The 25695-nt window shown below is 41.9% G+C and overlaps 1 protein-coding gene and 1 non-coding gene across 6 annotated transcripts in view; both read left to right on the top strand.

Annotated features, from left to right (window-relative positions):
* The window catches only part of LOC126323926 (uncharacterized), a 127591-nt gene that overhangs the window by 14655 nt on the left and 87241 nt on the right, over window positions 1-25695 (top strand). For 4 of the 5 annotated variants that reach the window (XM_049994867.1, XM_049994847.1, XM_049994866.1 and 1 more), the window contains exon 2: window positions 23705-23825. In XM_049994867.1, the coding sequence (XP_049850824.1) occupies window positions 23705-23825 (121 nt within the window). Of the gene's footprint in view, window positions 1-17623; window positions 17703-23704; window positions 23826-25695 lie in introns of those variants that run through there. The other variant, XM_049994856.1, reaches the window with a different exon arrangement.
* Trnat-ugu (transfer RNA threonine (anticodon UGU)) lies at window positions 9506-9579 on the top strand. Its single transcript has one exon. It is a non-coding gene; the product is annotated as a tRNA-Thr (tRNA).

The raw sequence follows: 25695 nt of genomic DNA, 5'->3' as shown, positions 1-25695 counted from the left end.
TGATTCAGGCGTCGCACTGGATAGAATTCTTGGCTCATAAGGCTGATCACTCATGAAGACGCTGTTATGATCGAGTTCCAACTTTATGTGAAAAATGTGCGTCTTGTACGCAAAACGAGTGAGGCTTGTGTGCTTTCCCCTGCTTTTTCTTGGACAGAGCAACAATTCTCGCCCGTCACATTGGCAACAGCATCTCCTTCATATAGGTTTTGAGAGCAGAGAGTTAAAGACCAAGAACTTGGATTCCGGTCACTCTGCTCCGGGCCGCCGAGGGGACGTTGTTTGGTGTTCGTTGGCACAAAAAATTGTAAATTTGTGGTAAGATCTTATGGAACCAAACTGCTTAGGTCATCGGTCCCTAATCTAACTTACGCTATGGACAACACACATACCCATGCCCGAGGGAGGACTCGAACTCCCGACGGGGGGAACCGCGCGGACCGCGACAAGACGCCTAGACCACGCGACTCCTTGTAGCGACCCATATCCTGCGAAGCTCATTACTTGCTTATTTGGCACGCAACTTGTCTCCCTTATTTGATTATATTTTTGGCTTCTTGTTGTAACATTGACCTCAATTACACGGGCTGCACAGGTAAGCTGATGTTTAAGCTAACTCCATACAGTCTTTCAGTTTTTCTTTTTTCTTCCTTTCTTTTTTAACTACCAATGCTTTAACATGGTTTTATAGTTCAATTTTAACTATACAGAAGTTTGCTCTCTGTTAATCTCATTGAGATTCATGCCATTCATTAAAGTGCACAGATAACTGTAAATCCCAGTCTAGGGTGAGATTTCAAGATTCTTCAGCTTGTCCTCGTTTGACGCCCCTTTAAATATAAATATAATCACTTGTATTCCCAATTGATTCATTTCACTGTGTCGGCATTGTCCTCGTGCACAGTGTCCCACTTATTATTTTGTCAGTGCATCAAGCACTGCATTCGCTAGTCTTTCATCAGTATGATTTTCGAGGGTGTGCTGAATTTTTTATGTGAATGGCCCTAAAGCTTTTTAAATAAAACAAACTTTATTGACATTCTAAACCTTTATACTTAATGTCTCCATATTTATTTCCCAATATAGTCAACCTGGCCACCATCACATTTCTCCCAGCGAGAGACCCGTTCGTTGATACCGTCATTGTTGAATGTTCCAGTTTGTTGGCGAAGCCACAATCTCGTCTCTACTTACGCCCCTGGACGTGTTCTTTGAGTTTTGGAAATAGATGAAAATCAGATGAAGCCACGTCACGACTGTTGGAGGATGATCAACGATAGTGATTGTTGTAGATGTCGGATTGTTGGGATTGTTGTCGCAGCACTCGTGTGCGGTCTGGCATTGTCTTGCTGATGGAGAGGGTGCTCCATGTGTGAACGAAGACTTCGAATTTGTGCTTTGGTTTTGTGAGTGTCTCTTAAGCACCGACAAACTTACGATACACACTGCCACGTCGGAGTCCTCTAGCGGCCGAGGGTTGCAAATTGCTTCAGCGAAGCGGGAAAATCTACCGAGCAGTATGCTTCCTTGACTATGGGGAAGCCTATGACTGTGTTGTCTGGGAAAAGTTGTGGCAGGTGCTTGCAGAGTTCGGTGACCCACCCCACTTGATAGCACTGATCAAAAGTCTATACAATAATCACTTCGCAGTTGTAAAGACAAGTGCTGTCACGTCTGATTCCTTCAGAGCATCAAAAGGTGAGACAGGGTCGTGTCCTATCCCCACAACTGTACAACACCTATGCAGAACATGTCATTAGGAAAGCTCTTGATGGCTGGACCAACGGCATCTCAATTGGTGGGAGAATTATCAACAGCCTTCGTTTTGCTGATGACACTGTGCTTTTAGCCAACAGCGAATATGAACTCGCTGAGCTACTAACAAGAATAAAGGACATTAGTCTAGCATATGCATTAGACATCAACCTCAGCAAGTGCGAACTCAGGATAATTGATCGAAAAGAACAGATCCAGCTCACAGGTCGATTAAAGGAACTGGAAGTCGTGCATTCCTTCATCTATCTTGGGTCAACCATCTGCAGCACGGAAAGTTGAGATATGAAGACGGATCATGCTAGGGTGATTTGCTATGAAGATCTGGTAGAGCAGAGCAATAACAAATAGCACGATGATCCGGGTAGTATTTTCTGCCTTCGTTTATGATTGCAAAACGTGGACACTCAAGTCCAGAGACAAACAGAGCATTGATGCGTTTGAGCTTTGGTGCTGGTGTAGGACGCTACGCATAAAATGGACCGCAAGAAGAGCAAATGTGTCCAAACGCCTTTCTTTTCGAGCCACCGAAAAAATTCTCCAATTCTTTGCCCATATTGTGACAAGAGATGGAGAAAATCTAGAGTAAATAATTTTTCAAGGAAAGATCGAAGGCGCGAGACCAAGAGGAAGAACAGCGAGCAGATGGACAGATCAAATCCTGAAGATCTTCGGTCTACCTCTCCAGCAGGCACTAAGCTGGCAACCATCCAGGATGGAGATGCTCGGTTCATGGGGTCACAACACTCAGCAATGTGAACGACGACTTATGATGATAAATATGCATGACATGTAATATACCTCATCTGATACTGAGAAAAGCTACGAGCTTTGCAGACGGCTCGACTTACGCCACTGCAAACACACAAGAGGCCTCCAACAGTTCAATGTACACACCATCGGCGGGTACGTAAATCATTGGAGTTTCAATTCTTTGCGACAGGCAGAACAGCCACCTGAGTGCACTGCTACTGTGCATGTTTAGTATCGTTAGCTGGTCTAGTACAGTATATGAGGGATGCTAATAGAGTCAGATGTTACATAACGAGTGCAAAGGATACAGAGATGCCGTGTACTCGTGCGAGACGGCGTCATCAGAACCTGACTGTTTTAAAACAGGCCTCATTTAGGGATCTCTATTGGTCGCTTGGTCGAATCGTGCAGTATCCGGCTTTTTGGGGTACTGGGATGTGACAGTGGTCCAATGTTGAACTGCATGGAATGTGACAGCAGGCATACTCGTCGTCAAGATTCTAGTCGGCCATGTGTGACCACCACAAGGGAGTATCACCCTCGTAACTCCTTCACACCTGCACCTGCCACCCTAGAACAAGAAATGGAGTCTCTGCAACATTCTGGGTCATTCTGCATCATTCATCGGAGACTTGCAGTAGCAGTACTACAGAATTACCGTCCCATATGGAGGTTGCCATTACCACCACAACACAAACGGCTGCGTTTGGAACTGTGGCCTGTGGCAAGCACAGACTGCTGATAAATGGCGTCGAATTTTCCTCAGTATTGAATCGCGGTTCTGCACATCCATAAATGACCATCGTCAGCGAGCATGGCGGAGATCTGGGTAGAGGTCTCATTCTCCCAATTTTTGGAGAGGCATAGCGGCGTTACTAGTGGTGTCACTGTTGAAAAGCCATTGGACGTAAATTCAGGTCAAGATGGTGGTGACTGAGGGAACTCCAACGGCACAACGGTATACCACGCACATCCTGTGTCATCATGTTTACCTCTCACACGACAGTAACGCGGTGCCATTTTTGAAATAGGACAATGCTCGTCCACGCACGCACGTGGAACTGTGGTCTGAGTGATGCTGAGGCACTCCCTTGGCCAGCAAGATCATGAGATGTGTCTTTGATAGAACAACTGTGGGAACAGTAGGCCTATACAGGACATCAAGGACCAGTTACACCAGTTGTGGCCTAGCTCGCCACAGGAGATGGGGTGGAATGTCATACTGAGAAGTGGGCTCATACTCTCAAGTTCTCTCTAAAGTTCAACCGATTTTGTAATCACTGAAAAAAATCTTCACATACCCTCTCAACCCTTGAAGTTAATTTCATTTCCTCCTCCCCAGTTGGGAGTTTTACTTTTTTGTCGGGCAGTGTATAAAAACATTGATGCTCTCAGAATTTTCGAGCTTGTGCACTAGAAGTAGAAATTTACGGTAAGCTAATAGTAACAATGGTAATATATCGGCTCCAGCTGGTGATTTTTATGCATTCATGAAATAATTTGACAGCTCCCTAAGGTTTCTGTCATGTGTTCGAAGTGATGTAATATTCAGTAGAAACTTTAATTTGTGTTTTTATGGCGTAGCTAATGTAGAGCTATACATAAGTCTCTTCCCATTTCCTATAATCTATTTCTCCATTATACAGTTTTGACTAGATGTGCGGGATTCAACTACCATGTTTTAGGTATGTGACAGGCTGGGAAAATGAACGCAATGCGTTGGTCAATTACGAAAAATGTAATATAATCTGCACCAGCCTATACTTCCCAAGAAAAGCGTCCGCAAAAACGTTTAGTAAATTTCAGCTCGCGGTTGGCAGAGAGTGGCCGATTGCAGGCTATTGCTGTTGAAACTGCTACGATATAGCTCTAGTGCGTTGGGTCCATTAAACGCTATCATGGTGACACCAAACTGCCAGCCTGCGTATTTTACTAGCTATATAACGGGAATACGTGAATTATGATGGTTTGGGGTACGACTGTCTACAACAGTGGTTCTCAACATCTTTGAGACCATTTTCCCTGAGTGTAATCAGATATTAGCCACAAGCCTCCCCCCCCCCCCCCCTCCGCGCCCATCAGTGGCGGCCGGCAGGTGGTACTCAATAGAACTGAAATGCGTTTTTACTTGTTTTGGATGATTCTTTGAAAACAGTTGCCTTATCCAAATGAACGTTTTGTGCTACATCCAATTAATCGCTAAAACTAACCAGTCCTCCGAAAACACCAGGGTTCGATAACGATTAAGTTACACCTACTAACCTAACTTCTTGATTGTACTTCGTAATTTTCCTTCTACAGGCACCAACCACTTGTTGAGCTACACCAACTGTCGAAAACGTACCAGTCTTGAACAATTTTCTAGGCGTACAGCTGAAGATTCGTGCTTCTTCCCTTTGCCACCCAGATGATTAATGTCCATGAGAGCTACCCATCGAAGAACAGGCATGACAAGAAAAATAATGAGTTTTAACGTCATAGCCATATAACAAATGACTGTTTTCATAAATATCAATTTTAAATACTCACTTAAATTGTCGGCTTCCAGTATTAATATTTTGCACAGTATTGAAAATGATAACGATCGTCCTAGTCTGTTTACAGCAAGCTTCTCCTCGTCAGAAAGGTGAGAAAATTCAGTGCTTTGTGAATTATTTCCATTATTCATTCTAACTCGCACTCCACAACCTGGAACCATTCATCTGGCGAGCTAGTGCCCACTGTCCAGAACGTATCAGATACAGCCACGCATATTAAACCAAAACATTCAATTAAGTTGAAACATCACAACATCCATATACAAGGTTCTTAGAAATAATATTCATACACGTGATAAACATAATCATTACGACACCAACAGTCGCAATATTCTACCCACTTACCCTAATTGTCAAAGTGCTGCCGTTAAGTCTAATCTCTATCTACTGTCGATAATAGTATAAAATATAGTTATTCCGATAAGAAAACATTTGCTTCAAAATTGTTCCCGCAAACCAAATTTTTGAGTGAAACAAAATTATTATGACTGTTGAACTACCAATGCTGTTAGTATTGTGGGTGGCGGAATGGTGTTCGCTAGCGGCCTGGATGACAAATAAAAGTTGCGGGAGAGAAACGTAAGAGAAGTCTCCTCCGTGGAGAGGTGCTACCTAACGGGGCATTTGGTGCTGTTCCTAGCGAGGGAGTTTGCACGCAGACTGCGACATCCTGTGACGTCACTGACTAGCATGCTAGCTGCTGCGTTTCTTGTTGTCGTGACGTGCTGCCATGAACAGGGACTCGCGCTTGCTCGTAGTGCAGTGGGCCGCCAGGGGGTTGGGATAGGAATTTCCTTCGAGACCTGCAGCGATTCTGGGTCCGTTACGAGGCAATATGACGTTGGACAAGCAACATATTTTATGGTATATATTAAGGTCCATAACAAAAAAAATGCAAGATGAGGGGACACGCATAAAATTATTGGGACTTGTGCAAAACTGCAACAGTATTGCGCAACATCACTGTTCTTATTTTTTGTAAGGGTTTTTTTAAACCAGGAACTACTCACCCTAGCGATACTTGCTTCACCCCACATCCTTCACCCCTACTTCAGACTAACCAAGTTGAAATGTGTGCACTATATTTACTAGTTGCAAATCACTTGATTCCTGAACTTCTTTCTTCTGAAATGGTGTGTGTTGTGGTGGTCTTCAGTCCAGAGACTGGTTTGATGCAGCTCTCCATGCCACTCTATCCTGTGCAAACTGCTTCATCTGCCACTACCGACTGCAACCTACTTCCTTTTGAATCTGCTTAGTGTATTCATCTCTTGATCTCCCTCTGCGATTTTTACCCTCCAATACTAAACTGGTAATCCCTTGATGCCTCAGAACATGTCCTACCAACCAATCCCTTCTTCTAGTCAAGTTGTGCCATATAATTCTCTTCTCCCCAATTCTAATCAATAACTCTTGATTAGTTGTGTGATCTACCCATCTAATCTTCAGCATTCTTCTGTAGCACCACATTTCAAAATCTTCTATCCTCTTCTTGTCCAAACTATTTATCGTCCATGTTTTACTTCCATACATGGCAACAGTGCATACAAATACTTTCAGAAACGACTTCCTGACACTTAAATCTATACTCGATGTTAACAAATTTCTCTTGTTCAGAAACGCTTTCCTTGCCATTGCCAGTCTACATTTTACATTCTCTCTACTTCAACCATCATCAGTTATTTTCTTCCCCAAATAACGAAACTCATCTACTACTTTAAGTGTCGATTCCTGGCTGGGTCGGGGAATTTTCTCCGCCCAGGGATTGGCTGTAGTGCTGTCCTCATCATCATCCAATCACCCTAATCGACTGCGGGTCGCCGAAGTGGCGTCAACTTGAAAGACCGGCACCTGGCGAACGGTATGCCCGACGGGGGGCCCTAGCCGTTGTTGTTGTTGTTGTTGTTGTTGTGGTCTTCAGTCCTGAGACTGGTTTGATGCAGCTCTCCATGCTACTCTATCCTGTGCAAGCTTCTTCATCTCCCAGTACCTACTGCAACCTACATCCTTCTGAATCTGCTTAGTGTATTCATCTCTTGGTCCCCTCTACGATTTTTACCCTCCACGCTGCCCTCCAATACTAAATTGGTGATCCTTTGATGCCTCAGAACATGTCCTACCAACCGATACCTTCTTCTGGTCAAGTTGTGCCACAAACGTCTCGAAATACTTCAGGTTGCCAATGCTTTGTGTCTGACCACTACCTTTAATAATAATAATAATAACAATACTGAGGAGCTCCTGCAGCAGTGTAGTAGCCATTACATGATCACTGTTGTGTTGTGCTGTCAATTAGTTCTTTCATTGTTGTGAAGTGAATAATGAAGCAATTTCTGATGTATTGCGGGAATTACCTGCAGCTCGAACGGCGTATTTTCTTGAAGTATTTAAGCATAAGTGACATATATATCTCAATTTTACTGTCGTAGATCCATGTAACAAAATACAAAGTAAGTGTATAGTGGGTGTGTGGCAAAGCAGGATTGGCCCATAGTATCCTACTCTGTGTACACTCCTAAATCGTAAGTTAAAGCATACATACATTTTTTGCTAATATTCTTATTCGAGTATTAGTGGCAATATTACAACAGTGTGCACATGTTACACAAAATGTCAGTTTTGCAATAACGGAAATCTCCTCCATAACCTTATTATCCAGATCATGCTGTTTACTGTTCTGACTCTACAGTAATAATTAGTTTCGTTAGTAATGAAAAAGTTATTGTAATTATAAGCTTTCGTGCAACTATCCATAAAAACGTTGTTAGCTAATACGTTAAACCCAAGGGGAAGAACCAACTCACTACCAAGAGAAATTTCCCCTGATTTCATTCATGTAATGATATTTTCTGTCACTTAATTAATTTATCAGGTATCGTTAATTAGAGATTTCAACTAGTCCAAACATGCAGAACAGATTATGACCAAAGTGCTGTAACATCCCAGGATTTAATCACATTCACTTGAAGTTCCTACACCCAATGACACCCATATTATGTGACAACTTTCACTATTTAAGTATTACGTAATTTCCAATTACTAAATTAGATCATTTGGTATGGATGCAGTACTTGTAATCCATTGAATCCTAGTGCGTATACATAATTTAGTTCTGTAAATTTTAATAGCTGCTGCGCGTAACCAATATTCGTTAAACCAAATTTGACCATAGTTTGAACTGCCAGTTAGGAATGAACATTTTGACCTACGAGATTTTCAAATTATAATGTAATAACCAAAACTGCTTAATATTCTTGCGCGAGTCCTTACAAGGCCGACGCTCGCGCCATTTCAGTAAGTCTAAGTTCAGTCTTAGCTTTGAGTTCCTTTCGATCAGTAAGTGTTCCATCTCAGCTTTGCTTTCACAAGCCTTAGCATTGCATCAATCACGTCACTGGATTACGTATGTTATTCCTTCAACATCGCGTTTCGATTACAGAAAACTACCTTATGCAATGCTTCTCGTATTTATGTTTATTTACAACAGTCTCAGGAACCGCTATATTGCAATGTGGTGTTGCATAAGCAGTGCTGTCTGAACTCGTCTCCAGGGTGTGAGCATAATGTTGGAATGCGAGTAAATCTTTTTGAATATATGTTCAATTATTGTCACTGTATGTTGTGGGAAGATTATTAATATTTCGTGTGCCTGTAATGCACTTCTGGACTGCTTAGATGGTTGTTAATGAACCGCTATTGCAGTTATTACTTAGGATTTGTAATAGTCACTTGCGTAAAGAGTAGCAGAAAGCGTGACATTTATACTGTCCGCCCTTACCTTCTAAAAATATGTAAACTGTGTGGCACGATTTTAGGAAATCAGCGACATAAAAAAAAACTAGGAATTTTATCCGTGTGCAAGTATAAAGCAACTGTTTGACTTTTCGTTTACTTGTACATAGAATTCTGTATCAGAGGGTGAACCAGCGTAAATGCGCAGCTACGGAGTGCAAATACTTCTCCAGGTCGGTGCCGAAACGTGGCAGGTCGTCTAAATATACATGTACATACATTCGTGTCACAAGCTATAACCTCCACCACATTATTTTACGCGTTCACGCTAATATTTGAAAAATGATTTATTGGTAAATTATGTAATCAGTATTACAGTCTTATAAAATAGTGATAATACTAATGTATTTTTAAAAGTAATTTAATTTAATGAGCAAATATATACTAAGATGGTATGTGTTCTTTCGGACATGTCCGAAACAACAGATACCATCTTAGTGTATATAGTTTAGGCTCACGGGCCACTTGACCATCTTCTTCTTCTCTGCGAATGCACAAACAGTGCCCGAACTCTTACCGGAATCGCGCCGCGAGTAATGAGTATAATGGGCTGAGGCAGTACGAATGTAGAGCGGGATAATACGTTGAGAATGTGAGTTTCGCGGGAGGCGTGCCAGAGATTAATCCCTGCAGTCGCGCTCTTCTCTGTGTCCTCGATGGCTCAGATGGGTAGAGTGTCTGCCATGTAAGCAGGAGATCCCGGGTTCGATTCCCGGTCGGGGCACACATTTTCATCTGTCCCCGTTGACGTATTTCAACGCCTGTAAGCAGATAAGGGTGTTCATTTCATTGTTATTTAATGAGCAGAATTGTACCCTTTCGTGTTTGCTCCTCAGAAAATTTCATTTCATTCCTCAGGATATAATTCCCAGGTTGGGAACCACTTGTCTACAATATGCAATCACGTCTCTCTGTATGAATTGCAGCAGCTACTCCATAGCAGTTCCAGAGCCCGAAGAGCTTTCTTTCAGATAACGGCCCATACCATAAAGCGCGTTCGGAAACTGCCATTAAAAACCGGAAGGACTTGTAGAGGGGACTGAGTAAACAATATTTTGAATAGGAATCCATGTTCGTTCTAAGGCGGTTTCAATTCAGAGGTGTAACTGTCCACGTCTGCTGAGGGAAAGAGAAAATCTCAATAGTTGCTTGCCCTGATATGCAGTACGGAAGACGGGATAATGTGTACTACGTCAGACGTCTGTCACTTAACGTCTGCCTTTCTGCGAGAAAGGTAGATTTACTGGCACGAGTCCTGGCCGCTGCACTACAAATTGAAGACAACAGGTGGGATGGAGAGAGTGTTTGTTGGTACAATGTCTGTAACATCGGCGGTCGCCACACCGGGCCGCTGCTGTAGTACATCAGTGCTGTTCTATACGTACAGTAGGCTGGGTTCTTTTCTGTTTTGGTATAACGTTAACACACAGTGTTTAAGTGTTAATACACATAAATGTGCGTAAGTAATAAATGGATGTTTTGTTATGGTTCCTTTCGAATTGTTACCTAATAATTGTACTACGTCACTCCTAATTCAGTTCCTCAAGCAGACGTTGATGAGTTAAACATCTGAATTAAAACGCTGACGGCGTTAAAATTTAAAGTTGTTCAGTCCCTGTTTTGTTTTCTTTCAATTGTTGCGCGATGGTGCAATGCGGTTCGTTTTCAAGTCTACACATATATAAAACTCAGGTCCAGGAAACACTTTTGTGATCACGGTTGCGATTTAGACGGTATTCGCGTAATTGTACTAATTAAGAGTTATCGTTTCCGAAAGAAGCAGGTTCGATTAAAGCTGTGTGCACTTTTGCGCGTATAATGAAAATATTCCTAACACGTCGCGAATCACAACCGTGGTCAAACGAAGAATATATATGATGACATAAATATTCGTCGCTGTTATTCAGAACAGGTTTAGATTAAACACCGCAATTTTCAGTGTTTAGAAATCACAAGACCATACACTTTAGAGATATTTGTTTTGAATAACGTGTATTTACCTTTTCATATACAATACGGTGATTGTCTGCAAGGATTATCTCTCTCCTTTTTATAGAATTAATACATTCTCATTACATACCTCGATTAAGAAACTTTTCTTTCTCTACCGACCAGTACGAGAACAAAATCCGCCCAGACAAAACGTCTTACATAGAATCAGTTCTCACTTAACAATCATATATAGTTTCGTAGTACAAACAAAGTTAGTTTATTCCGTGCACTAGAAAGTCTTTGATTCACTGGGCACAAAAATTAAAATAATAATACTATAATTATTTTTTTAATATCGTCAATTCTTCTTTATATCATGAAAATAAGGTTTGACATCGTCGTAATATTATTTTTCATCGTTGTAGCACTATAATGTGCTCTAGGCCACCGACAGAGGAGATTGGGCGTGCTATATAGTACTTACAATATGCAAATTCAGACCATTTGTTGTAATAATGTGTCCGTAAATTAGTATATTAATTCTGTGTCTTGTTCGTAGAAGTTATCTATGACTGACATAATTGTTGATTCTGTATTTGGACCTGAAAAAGTCCCACGTTGTTCATTCTTCGTTCTCCATTTTCGAACATTAACGATGGGATCGTTAATTGTTAATTGTGTGCCCAGCATCCGTCACCAACCTGAACTCTGGATTTCTAGATATGCCATCATCATACTTAGAAGGGAATAGATGCACTGCTAAACCAACAAGTAGCTGAGCATAAAACTTTGGCTTTGGGTATGCCGTAAGCCGGATAAACTCCCCCTGTCGTTGTAACGGAAAGAAACAGCGTATATTAACAGTCAGCTATTTGAGTGTAGTGTTGTCTTGTGGGCTCATCAAGGACCCAACACAAATACTCTTGTGTAATGCTGGGCACTACGCAGCAGGAGGAAGAAATAATCAGTACTGTAGCTGCAACTGAGAAACTAAATAAACGTGGTCGTCAGACACCGGAAATATTTCCACTCCGGCAGCGTGACCCTTAAAAAGCTGTTAAAGATTTCTGGGCGACTTTGATTCCTATTGATAGACTGCTATTTGTATACAATTTTATTATTTTCTGTTGCTTTTCATATTCTATAAGCAAGCTTCCTCAAATGTAAACGACGTTTAAGAGAATGACTTGGTTTGTGACACCTATTTTAGATTGAGATTCTTTTAATAAAAGAGAATGTTTGTCAACTTTAACTATTCTTGACATATTTTCAATCTGTCTTTAGGCTGATTTTTCCAGCCCTTCGACTGCATGTTTAAGTTGACATGTCCCCTGTACAATTCGAGCAGACGGTCTGTAAAATGCATGTTATCAGATGAATAAAATACAAATTATAAATATCGTTTACCACACCCAGATGATTTGATATTCAAATCACCATGGCACTGACCATGGTAAGGCACATGTTCAGTCCGTTTCAATAACGCTACTGTGTAGCGTTGGTTGTCAGTCTAGCACAGTGCGGGCGGGCTTTGTGGAATATCATCAGTTCACACAGTCTTCTTGGTCGTTGTTCTTGGATTGCACTTGTAAGAGGTCTCAGTTGCTGTCATTAAATGTCACCAGTGATGGTTCCACCTCGGGGGAGCAATTCGTAGTTCACAACACCGCCGCTGTTCCACCAGATGCATAACAGTGAAACTACTGGGTCTTTACCAGGTGAAACTACAGTCTCTTTACTTATTTTTATGGTTTAAAACACTGACTTACAGAACTTTCCCTGACAAAGACAACTCAAACTTAACCTATTCATTTATTACCCACAATATACAAGCCCAACGCAGTCTGACCGCTATATAATGACAACATGGCTTCAAATAATTAACACAAAAGAATGACACTGAATTGCAAGAAATCCTAACAGTAATCCATACTTTTTCATAAGTCACTTACCTCACAGAAAATCTTCATAACACAAAATGCAGCAACTACAGCCAGCTAAATAAAAAGATTCTAACTACTATATATTCTAACTACTAGGGCCCATATGGTTAGCAAAAAAAATTGTTGAAGAGCAAACAATGTATTAGAAGATTTTACCTTATTCATGTGACACCCAGTTCCAAAAATTGTGTAGCTGTCAATAATTACACTACCCAAACATTACCAACTACATCCATCCTCATTTTATAATGCATGTCCTACCAACACTGAGTCTCCACTAAGAAAATCATGTCCGAATCCTTCTCCGTCCGCTCGCTAACAGCTAGTCCGTCCACAGAATCTCTTAGCGAGGGCGCAGGGTGCCGTCTGCGATATTAATACAGTCTATAGCGCTGCCAACATACAACAGGCTACTTACAACATTATCTTCTATGGATGCGCACAGGGCTTTTTACAGGGAGTTGCTGCTTTGATTGGGCTCAGTTATTCTTTTCCTTACACGAGCATAAAGACACCATTTCTCGTCAGCAGTAACGACAGGAAAGGAACGGTCGGTGTTATTTACGAGCCAATTGACGACGAGCAAGCAGAGATGCACATGTAACCACCCGCTGATTTTTGTGATTTTGGCTTAGAGCATGCTTTACCCATACAACCCACTTTTTAACCTTCTGCACTACAAGCAAATGTCGCACGATGATGGAATGATCACAGTTTATTACATTTGTCAGTTCTCCAGTACACTGGCATGTATCATAGTGGATTAACGCGTTTAAACGATCTTTATCGAACTCGGAAGGTCTTTCTGAACGTGGAGAGTCACTAATGTTAAAACGAACGTACTGAAAATCAAGACCATTTTCTTGCCGTGCCCTGTCCACTGGCATTATCCTGCCAAACACGGCGCAAATGTTTCTGGCTGCCTCAGCTACTGTCACCCACTGAACTCAAACAGAAGCATATGTCGGAAAAGTTCCCGTTTCTCCAGTTGGCACTCCGTTTTTTCGTGTCCACAGTTCCATTCACTATCTCTAAATGGCTAAATGGCAATGTGTAAACACAAATACCAACAGTAAACTGCAAATTAAAACTTATAATCGATAAATAAATCCATAGCAACCGGACTTCCAACATGCAAAATAAAAACGCTGCGAACTTAGGCACCAACCTGTTATTTCCGGACTCATGTGATAGATGCTTTTCTTCTTCCTTCTACGTAAGGAATCCAATACCTAAATAATATTAACTGTTTTGTGGTACACTCTGTATGCTTGTTCCACACTCAACGCCGTTACTTTACAATCCCAGCGAAAGAATTTTCAAAAATCAAACTCTAGCAACAACGCCTTTTACGATGTACTACGGTTTTTTCGTGGGGCGATAGTCTCTCTCAGCCATGTTTACTAAGGATGCCTCGACGTGTTTTGGATAAATAATTATTAATTGCGCAGCGGTTAATGCACCTGTTACCGGGTGCCTCACTTACAGACGGACTGTGGGCAAGAAAAAAATATCTTTGATTTCGGTATTTACCTCTGAAAGACAACGACCTTACCCCTGTTACTTAAAAAACGGTAGATTAAATATCCGATAGTATCGATCGTATGTCTTAAAACTCTCACCGTATTTATAAAATATAGTTTTGCGCAGGTATTTCAAATGAAAAATAATTTTATAGTAACTATTTATTGTTTGAGATAGTAAGTTCCATTACAAAATACGAAAATATTATTTTATAAAGAGTAAGGTATTTAAATTCTTTTCCTTTAGTGTGTAGCGTTTTTCATTTATTATCTCTCCTTGCCTGGCTCTCTGCAGGAACTGAAATCGCTAGACAGCACACATATTTATTGGCAATTACACATAGCATACTAATAGATTTTTCCCAATATTCTAGGCACGCTCGTCTATGACAGGCTTCTCAAAATGTTGACTAAGGCCATTTATAGAATCATTGACTCGTGTAACGACGTTGGTGTTAAGCTGTCGCTGACTGGGCGAAAATGTATATCATCCGATTGCCGGCTCGTAGGCGTCACAACAGACGTATTAGCACGACTTGTTAACATTATTCATGGATGCTTCTACAAAAACCGAGCGAGGTGGCGCAGTGGTAAGGCACTGGACTCGCATTCGGGAGGACGACGGTTCAATCCCGCGTCCGGCTATCCCGATTTAGGTTTTCCGTGATTTCCCTAAATCACTGCAGGCAAATGCCGGGATGGTTCCTCTGAAAGGGCACGGCCGACTTCCTTCCCCATCCTTCCGTACACCGATGAGACCGATGACCATGCTGTCTGGTCTCCTTCCCCAAACAACCAACCAACCAGCTTCTACAAAAGCATAAGTGACTTAGGAGCATTAGGATCGCCTCTGTGTTTTGTGTTTTCTAATAATCTTTCACATTAATAAGTACGATTGAAAACGCTTGTAATTGCAATGAGGTTTCAGGAACGGAAGAGGACAATAGTGAGTGTGCGTAATTAACAACGATAATAATCGTATTGCTTTTAAAATTCTTTACGCTGCACAATCAAAAATACTTAACAAATCGTTAAAATGTCATTTTTTTCCTTTACGTACTATTTTGTCTTACAAAGCCGTACTTACTAACCTAACCTAACCTAATTTGTATTCCTTGCTGAAAATAAGTAGGCTTACACATGCGAAGATCTCTAACTGTATAATGCGCATTCATGAATCCATGTAATTTAGATCTCTATCTGTATAATGCGCATTCATGAATCCATGTAATTTAGATCTCTATCTGTATAATGCGCATTCATGAAACCATGTAATTGACGTGTGTACTTTTTACCATAGTAGCTGACCGGTAAGAGATCCGCACGCCCGTGAGTTGTCAGCACTGACTCACAAAAACGATAAAATTGCCTTTCTCAAGTCCCCTCGGCCGCAGTGGCCAATATACTAACAAACACATGAACAGCACGGACTGGATAAGGCGCCGCCGTATTTGATGTTCATTAAACACCTCCTTGCTCTTACTTTCCCTCTGCACCCCGCACGCCAAAAACTGTATGACTGTCGATGGTAGAAGCAGACATACTATAGTGCAGATAGCGCGGACACTATCGTTTAATCGATAATTTCTCGATGTCTAAGGAACACTACATATTCAAAATGTTTTGAATACGTTTCATTGTTTGAAATTAGGGGAACAGCTGTGCAATTACCTTCGGGGTATTTCTATTCAATTCGTTGACTCACCCCTGAAAAACTAGCTTCTTGTCTAATATCAGTTCACTATGCCACAGAATCTGATAAATAATGACACACTTCGTAGAATTTACTTGCACCAAAATGAACGCTAGCACAGAACAGAAAGCATTCCTCCTGGAATCAGAATACGTGTGCAGCGTGCCATGTAACAGTAGCGTTTGGAGGAGCTCCACGGCCTTCCTGCTCTTTCAATTGCAGCACAAAGGAGCTGTTCATCAAGCTGCTATTTTCCAACATTCACGCCTGACAAAAAAATTAGAGCACCCTGACGACATGGTCGGATATCACTGTAAGTTTGTACACGTATACACTATCGGCAGCTATGTAAGTAACTATGGAGTTACAATTAACTGTGACAGGTAGAACAGTCATCAGAGTGCATTGTTGCTGTTCATGGTTAGTGTCGTTACCACGCCTGGTAGACATGAGGAGCGTGAATAGAGACAGATGTAGAGTGATCACTGAAGGACACGGAAATGCAACGTACTCGTTTGAGACAGCGTTGTCAGCACCTGACAGGATTTCAAAGCTACCTCTTTGTGGGTCCTCATTTGTCCGGCCGGTCGAATCGTGCAAAAAAATTACTGGGGCATTCTAATGTGACAGTACCCGATGCTAGACTGTATTAGATCGTGAGGGCATGCACCACATCTGACCTCCACAAAGGACGACCAAGTGCATCGTAACCCCTTATGCGATCGGAAAGCAACTAATTGTCTCAAACAAACAGAATTCGGACTACGACATTACCGTGCCGTGTGTAGGCTGCTGTTAACACAGCGCAAAAGGCTAGATTTGGAATGTGCCGTGACTGGGAAGCACGGACTGCTGATGAAATGCGTCGCATTGTGTTCCGCGATGAATCGCGGCTCTACACTACCCAGGATGCAGATCGTCAGCGAGTATGGCAGCGGTCTGAGGAGAGGTTCAGTTCTTGCAGTTGTGGGGAGGCTGCGTCAAGAGAGGACACAACGCCTTTGTGACACACTTCTCAACCGAATACGTACGTGCATTCGGACAACGTCTTGATAAGTGGAACCCTACCGCCAAGATCTTCGTAAATTTGACTCGATTTCGTAATCACTGAAATTACGTCATACACTCTCTCAACCGGTCCTCCTCCCTTTGTGGGGTTTTCACTTTATTTTTGTTAAGTGGTGTACATATCGATAACTTGACTGATTTCCTTATTATTTTCAAGACCATAGAAATATTGTGACGTTCTCTTGAACAGTTTACAGTTTACAGTTTATCACTGAGTGTGATACATACAGCTATACGACACTGAAGTTTTTCAATAACTTCCTGCCAAATGAAACGTGTATCTCAGATCGGGACGGGAACCCGGAGCCTTGCCTTCCACGTGCAGCGCTCTGACTGAACTGTCCCAGGCACGACTAACGACCCTGGCATCCCTTTACAGCTTCATTCCGCCAGTATTTTTTCCTGCTTTTATAACTTTACAGAAGCTCTGCAGTAAACATTGCTGCGCTAACAGGTCTGGAAGAAAGAAAATCGCTAAAAAAATGGTGTAGACACGGTTCTAGTAAACATTACTGCGCTAACAGGTCTGGAAGAAAGAATATCGCTAAAAAAATGGTGTAGACACGTTTAAGGCGCTGTTTCAAGCACTTTGGACAGGGTTCCAGAGCACCCGTCCGGCAATCAATTTTAACGTGGTAGGAAGTCTGAAAACGGCATGCTCTCAGCTGCAGAGTTGAAGATTCATTCGGTAATTCCCAATTTCGTGCTAAGCCTGGTAATACCGTTGGTAGTATTGACTTCTGCAGTCTGTTTTTCTTTACTTTCACCTTTAGAATATATTTCAGATGTATCAACAACAAATGTAATTTGGAAAAAGAAACACGGAGTTTTCTGAGGAGCGTTCAAATGGTGAACTGCGTAAAGCGATGGACAATATACAACAATATATCGACAATATGGCCCACAGAAACATGATGTTGTTGTTGTTGTTGTCGTCGTCCTCCTCACTCCTGATACGGGTTTGATGCAGCTCTCCATGCTACTCTATCCTGTGCAAGCTTCATCTCCCAGTACGTACTGCAACCTACATCCTTCTGAATCTGCTTAGTGTATTCATCTCTTGGTCTCCCTCTACGATTTTTACCCTCCACACTGTCCTCCAATGCTAAATTTGTGATCCCTTGATGCCTCAACACAAGTCCTACCAACCGATCCCTTCTTCTTGTCAAGTTGTGCCACAAACTCATCTTCCCTCCAATTCTATTCAGTACCTCCTCATTAGTTACGTGATCTACCCATCTAATCTTCAGCATTCTTCTGTAGCACCACATTTCGAAAGCTTCTATTCTCTTCTTGTCTAAACTATTTATCGCCCATGTTTCACTTCCATACATGGCTACATAGTGCTCAGAGCCATTTGAGCCATACATGGCTACACTCCATACAAATACTTTTAGAAACGACTTCCTGACTCTTAAATCTATACTCGATGTTAACAAATTTCTCTTCTTCAGAAACGCTTTACTTGCCATTGCCAGTCTACATTTTATATCCTCTCTACTTCGACCATCATCAGTTATTTTGCTCCCCAGATAGCAAACCTCCTTTGCTACTTTAAGTGTCTGATTCCCTCAGCATCACCCGACTTAATTCGACTACATTCCATTATCCTCGTTTTACGTTTGTTGATGTTCATCTTATATCCTCCTTTCAAGACACTGTCCATTCCGTTCAACTGCTCTTCCAAGTCCTTTGCTGTCTGTGACAGAATTACAATGTCATCGGCGAACCTCAACGTTTTTATTTCTTCTCCACGGACTTCAATACCTACTTCAAATTTTTCTTTTGTTTCTTTTACTGCTTGCTCAATATACAGATTGGATAACATCGAGGATAGGCTACAACTCTGCCTCACTCCCTTCCGAACCGCTGCTTCCCTTTCATGCCATCTGGTTTCTGTACAAATTGTAAATAGCCTTTCGCTTCCTGTATTTTACCCCTGCCACCTTTAGAATTTGAAAGAGATTATACCAGTCAACATTGTCAAAAGCTTTCTCTTAGTCTACAAATGCTAGAAACGTAGGTTTGTCTTTTCTTGATCTAGCTTCTAAGGTAAGTCGTAGGGTCAATATTGCCTCACGTGTTCCAACATCTCTGTGGAATCCAAACTGATCATCGTCGAGATCGGCTTCTACCAGGTTTTCCATTCGTCTGTAAAGAATTCGCGTTAGTATTTTGCAGCTGTGACTTATTAAACTGATAGTTCGGTAATTTTCACATCTGTCAACACCTGCTTTCTTTGGGATTGGAATTACTATATTCTTCTTGAAGTCTGAGGGTATTTCGCCTGTCTCATACATCTTGCTCACCAGATGGTAGCGTGTTGTCAGGACTGGCTCTCCCAAGTGTGTCAGTAGTTCTAATGGAATGTTGTCTACTCCCGGGGCCTTGTTTCGACTCAGGTCTTTCAGTGCTCTGTCAAACTCTTCACGCAGTATCGTATCTCCCATTTCATCTTCATCTACATTCTCTTCCATTTCGATAATATTGTCCTCAAGTACATCGCCCTTGTATATACCCTCTATTTACTCCTTCCACCTTTCCGCTTTCCCTTCTTTGCTTATAACTGGGTTACCATCTGAGCCCTTAATATTCATACAAGTGGTTCTCTTTTCTCCAAAGGTGTCTTTAATTTTCCTGTAGGCAGTATCTATCATACCCCTAGTGAGATAAGCCTCTACATCCTTACATTTGTCATCTAGCCGTCCCTGTTTAGCCATTTTGCACTTCCTGTCGATCTCATTTTTGAGACGTTTGTATTCCTTTTTGCCTGCTTCATTTACTGCGTTTTTATATTTTCTCCTTTCATCAATTAAATTTGATATTTCTTCTGTTACCCAAGGATTTATACTAGCCCTCGTCTTTTTACCTACTTGTTCCTCTGCTGACTTCACTACTTCATCACTCAGAGCTACCCATTCTTCTTCTACTGTATTTCTTTCCCCCATTCCGGTCAATTGTTCCCTTATGCTCTCCCTGAAACACTGTACAATCTCTGGTTTAGTCAGTTTATCCAGGTCCCATCTCCTTAAATTCCCACCTTTTTGCATTTTCTTCAGTTTTAATCTACAGTTCGTAACCAATAGATTGTAGTCAGAGTCCACATCTGCCCCTGGAAATGTCTTACAATTTAAAACCTGGTTCCTAAATCTCTTACCATTATATAATCTATCTGATACCTTCTAGTATCTCCAGGATTCTTCCACGTATACAACCTTCTTTTATGATTCTTGAACCAAGTGTTAGCTATGATTAAGTTGGGCACTGTGCAAACATACGGAAAAAAGAAGTTAAGCTTATCCATTCAGATGTTTAAGAACCCCTGACTATTCAATGTAAATAAATAAGTGTCAGAAGTCCTTTTTGAAATAGTTATTTATTCCATGGATCGGTTTGCAGACCTTTTTCAGGCTCATCTTCAGATGGTGTACATTAGGTTACCAGGGGCGATTCTAAGTCGGTCAAGGGGTGGGCTAATGGCGGGGAGGGGGGTGGAGGAGGAGGGTGTTTGGGGAAATGGAGTATGGCTTAGCAAAAGGAGAGCTGGGGTCCTCCATCGACAAATTGGTAAAATTTGGTGTTGCTTAAAGTAGTTTTTGGTAACTGTTTTGGAGTTCAAGTTAAAAACTTGTCTACAGAATGTGTGCCCAGGAAAATATACGATTTGACCCAAATGTCCGGCTATTTCAAATTTTATGTCTGGGATCAGCAATTTAAGTGTTGGTAGGCATATCCGGCATCTTTAAGTTTCTTGATTATTGTAAGTGGTACTCGTACATTAATATACATTCAATGTATTTTAATAAGTAATAAGACGTCCATTTTAAGTTAAATGATATTTATTGATTTAGACAGTAAGCTATTTGCCGCTATTATTCTTTTGTTAAAATGTGTTTGAGACACATTGCAACCTATATTGCTACATAATGATTGTATCTGTTGAAGTAATATATTCACTGATTTCTGAAGTAAATTGTAAATGATACTCCGTTGGGGGGGGGGGGGGGTTCTGTGACAAGAAGATGGAATATGCTTTAACTCATCGACATGAGTGTTGTTTAAGTGCCGATTTCTATCCAAAATTTAGTTTTGTACTCACTGCACAGTGTGGGGGACATTTGTTGTTATTATCCATCTGTCATCTTCCTTTGTGATAGACGCCTGGTACCACATCACTGACTTTTACAGAACATGTATGCATAAACACTGTAATAGCGAAACTTTGCCAGCATCCAGCATGTGCTAAACGACTGTTTCTTATTACAAAGAGCTTCACAAAAAGATATAACATAAGCTAACCTTGCTCAGAGATTATCAATAATATGCATTACAGCATATTCTATCTTCGTCGACAGAGCCAGCACCCAGCATTACGCTTTGAATAGCTTTGTAACCTGCCGTACACCATCTGAAGATAAGTGTGAAAAGGTTCAGAAACCGGTTCGTGCAATAAATATTTCAAAAAAGTTACTAGTTGCAGTTTCGTCAAGTATAAATTCAGTAATACGTAGGTTTTCCACAAAAACCATAACATGCAGTGTAGAGACTTTCAATGAACAGTAGGTAAATACCAGATTATGTTTAGTGTGAAATCGAATTACTACACCATAATGAAATTTTAAGGGATCGAAAGTATCTTTTATTTTAGTTTCGCCTGCATCACCACCTTACTTTTATGTTAAACATTTTTCATTGTATTTATTTCGAAATAGAGAAAAAAATGAGCTCGTGTACTTCATTGCATGCCTATAGTTTTTTGTTTGTTTATTGTTTTTGTGTGACGCCTTAACTGCGTAACGAACTACTACTACTACTACTACACTCCGTTCATCGTCAGAATAAACTTGATGTAAGCAAAAAACGCGATGATTGGTCAGAAGCCGCAGCACACGTACATGCTCTTGGATGTAGGGCATACTTATGTACTAGATATATCATTACTAAGTTACGTTAAAGGAAACTTTAAGATGTTCAAATGTTTTGACAGCCATTAATGTTTTTTCTTAATAACGCTTAAGCTATGTAGTTTTTATGTCAAAAATCGTGTAGTCACAGCCTCTGCACTGTTGTGCTGCGATTGTCGCTCTGTTAATATGCAGTATGAAAATGAAAATGGCTGGGCCACTGCTCCCTGTTCTGTAGTGAAACACGCGTGTGGAACACGGTTAAAAAGTGCCTTTAAATAGCTTGCCCTTAACGTTTTCATAAATTTACAGAGATAATCGCTTTTGAAGTTTTCTAAAAGACTTTACAAGATACAGTTGAGACATACAAGCACGCTGGATACATAGCGGAGTTGGCACGGTAGTTAAAGTCTCGCATCAGTCAAATGTTTTTCTTGTTCAATTTGAAATACCTACATGTCGTAAGTGACAATTCATCATAATTTTTATGATTAATGCGCGTCTTCTTGTTTCTAATTAGGTACTGCGCGCGAAATACCTGTTTCCGTTTCAAATATAGACCCTTACTTATCGGTATTTTATGAAAGACTGTAATAAAAGTTTCTTAAATTAAGAAAACATAACAATTTAATGTTTTTGGCAAAAATGAAAAATCAGATACTCTTTATTTGGGCTATGTCGATTGTTTTAGACCACAGATGCAAAGAAGTGTCGCAAATAAGTGAAAAACAATCACCAAGAATCAAGAAGAGAAGAAAATGCGGCGCCTGGTTGGCTTCGTGGATTCAGTTGTTGATCGACTCGTTATATACGTAGCAGATGACAGTTCGAGACCTGAAATGTATTTTTCGGATTCGGATAAGGAAGGAGCTAAGAGGTTACCAGACGACTGATTGAAATTAATACCTTCAGTGGCTTCAGCATTCAATAGTACGGTGAAATCCCTGCAGTATGCTTTTGCATCACACACAGCTCGCTCAAAAATTACCCTGTGTTTAAGTTAGGAATTTTCATCGCTGTTGTTTGTAATTAGAAACTGTCAGGTGAAAAAGAGAGCATTTTATGCATTCCTTGTGGTCGCCTAAAAAGCGCGCGGTAGTGCTGGAGTTTTTCTGAATGTTATTTCATTCTCTTTAAAAATTAGATGACAATCGAAGCTATGTTGTTTCTTTGCTCGTCTCTGTTTACGTCTAACTGCAACTGTTCACATCATTGCAGGTTACTTGGGCCACCGACTGGCCAGTGCTTTCCAAGTTTAAAGCTGTTGTCTCGCATTATCGCCCAGTCTACGTGCGTGTAACACAGCATAAAACATATCCTTATGATCGTACTTGACTGTACTGATCACAGCTTGGCTTCCGCTCCACGTAAAACAAAATCCATTGAGATTCAAGCAAATGTGGAAGAATATATGGCGTAATGTTTACATCAGGTTTATTCTTGTGATGAACAGAGTATAGTAACACCGCTCTGCGTGATAAATGCGAAGGCTGTATCGGGCAACAGTACTGCGTAATTCGCCCCACCGATGAAACACGACGCTGGGCTGACGAGAACGTCTGTTCTCACGGACTAGCCGTAGAGAAGGAAGAAGCTAGTGGAACAGGTCTCGCATGTGAGACTCTCCATCCGTTGTTACCGTTTCACTAAGTAAACCAGACTCGCTCCGACTGAGGAAGAGTCGATGGTTAACAACGGTACTGATTTACAAATATTTGATATTTGTGTGACACATGTAGTAGCCTGTTTCTCCTGAAGAAGTTGATAACATTGGACTTGTCTGCAGGAAGATGAAATATTATGGGCAGCCCATAGACAGCTAGAGAAGATGAGGGTCTTCATTTACCGCGTCTTTGCAGTCATCTCACTCTTCGTCTTGGCGCCTTACCTGCTGGCCGCCTATGTCGGTAAGCACCGTAATTATTTTATGTACTACTACTACTTCTACTACTACTTCTACTTGTCAAGCTCTGGTAAGGTATTTCATGTGATGGCCTTGCATGTGTGACGAAAATGATAGAAGCGTAAAGAGAGTTATGAAAGATGGCTACACAGGTACTCACGATCTAGGGAAGTGCTGGCATGATACACTGAGGGGACAAAAGTCATTGGATAGCAGTACACACATTTACAGATGGCAGTAGTATAAAAGGGCAGTGCGTTGGTGGAGCTGTTATTTGGACTCAGGTGATTCATGTGAAACGGTATCCGACGTGATTATGGCCGCACGATGGGAATTAACAGACTTTGAATGCGGAATCGTAGGTGGAGCTAGATACATGGGGAACTCCATTTCGGAAATCTTTAGGAAATTCAGTATTCAGACATACGCTGTGTCAAGAGTGTGCCGAGAATACCAAATTTCAGGCACTACCTCTCACATCGTGGAATGCAGTGGCCGACGGCCTTCACTTAACGACCGAGAACAGCGGCGTTTCCGTGGGGGCTGTCAGTGCCAACAGACAGGCAACAGTGCGTGAAATAACCGTACAAATGATTGTGGGACGTACGACGAACATGTCCATCTGGACAGTGCGGTGAAATGTGGGTTAGTGGGCTATGGCAACAGACGACCGTCGCGAGGGCCTTTGCTAACGGCATGGACTCGTGACTATACCGGTTGAACCCATGACGACTGGAAAATAGTGGCCTCGTGAAATGAGCGCCGGTTTCAGCTTGTAAGACGTGATGGTAGGGTGCGAGTGTGGCACAGGCTCCAATGAGCTAAGTCACCAAAAAGGCACTGCGCAAGCTAATGGTGTGGAACGTGTTTACGTGGAATGGACAGGCTCCTATAGTCCAACTGGACCGATATTTGACTAGAAATGGTTGTACAATGGTGCAGTGCCTGTGTCATTCCGAATACGGTGCAAAGTTCTTGAAATGCACTCCTGGAAATTGAAATAAGAACACCGTGAATTCATTGTCCCAGGAAGGGGAAACTTTATTGACACATTCCTGGGGTCAGATACATCACATGATCACACTGACAGAACCACAGGCACATAGACACAGGCAACAGAGCATGCACAATGTCGGCACTAGTACAGTGTATATCCACCTTTCGCAGCAATGCAGGCTGCTATTCTGCCATGGAGAAGATCGTAGAAATGCTGGATGTAGTCCTGTGGAACGGCTTGCCATGCCATTTCCACCTGGCGCCTCAGTTGGATCAGCGTTCGTGCTGGACGTGCAGACCGCGTGAGACGACGCTTCACCCAGTCCCAAACATGCTCAATGGGGGGCAGATCCGGAGATCTTGCTGGCCAGGGTAGTTGACTTACACCTTGTAGAGCACGTTGGGTGGCACGGGATACATGCGGACGTGCATTGTCCTGTTGGAACAGCAAGTTCCCTTGCCGGTCTAGGAATGGTAGAACGATGGGTTCGATGACGGTTTGGATGTACCGTGCACTATTCAGTGTCCCCTCGACGATCACCAGAGGTGTACGGCCAGTGTAGGAGATCGCTCCCCACACCATGATGCCGGGTGTTGGCCCTGTGTGCCTCGGTCGTATGCAGTCCTGATTGTGGCGCTCACCTGCACGGCGCCAAACACGCATACGACCATCATTGGCACCAAGGCAGAAGCGACTCTCATCGTCCCTCCATTCACGCCTGTCGCGACACCACTGGAGGCGGGCTGCACGATGTTGGGGCGTGAGCGGAAGGCCGCCTAACGGTGTGCGGGACCGTAGCCCAGCTTCATGGAGACGGTTGCGAATGGTCCTCGCCGATACCCCAGGAGCAACCGTGTCCCTAATTTGCTGGGAAGTG

The sequence above is a fragment of the Schistocerca gregaria genome, chromosome 2, assembly GCF_023897955.1.
Source record: "Schistocerca gregaria isolate iqSchGreg1 chromosome 2, iqSchGreg1.2, whole genome shotgun sequence".
Lineage (NCBI taxonomy): Eukaryota > Metazoa > Arthropoda > Insecta > Orthoptera > Acrididae > Schistocerca > Schistocerca gregaria.
The sequence above is the reverse complement of the archived record's forward strand: the minus strand, read 5'-3'. Positions and strand labels throughout refer to the sequence as shown.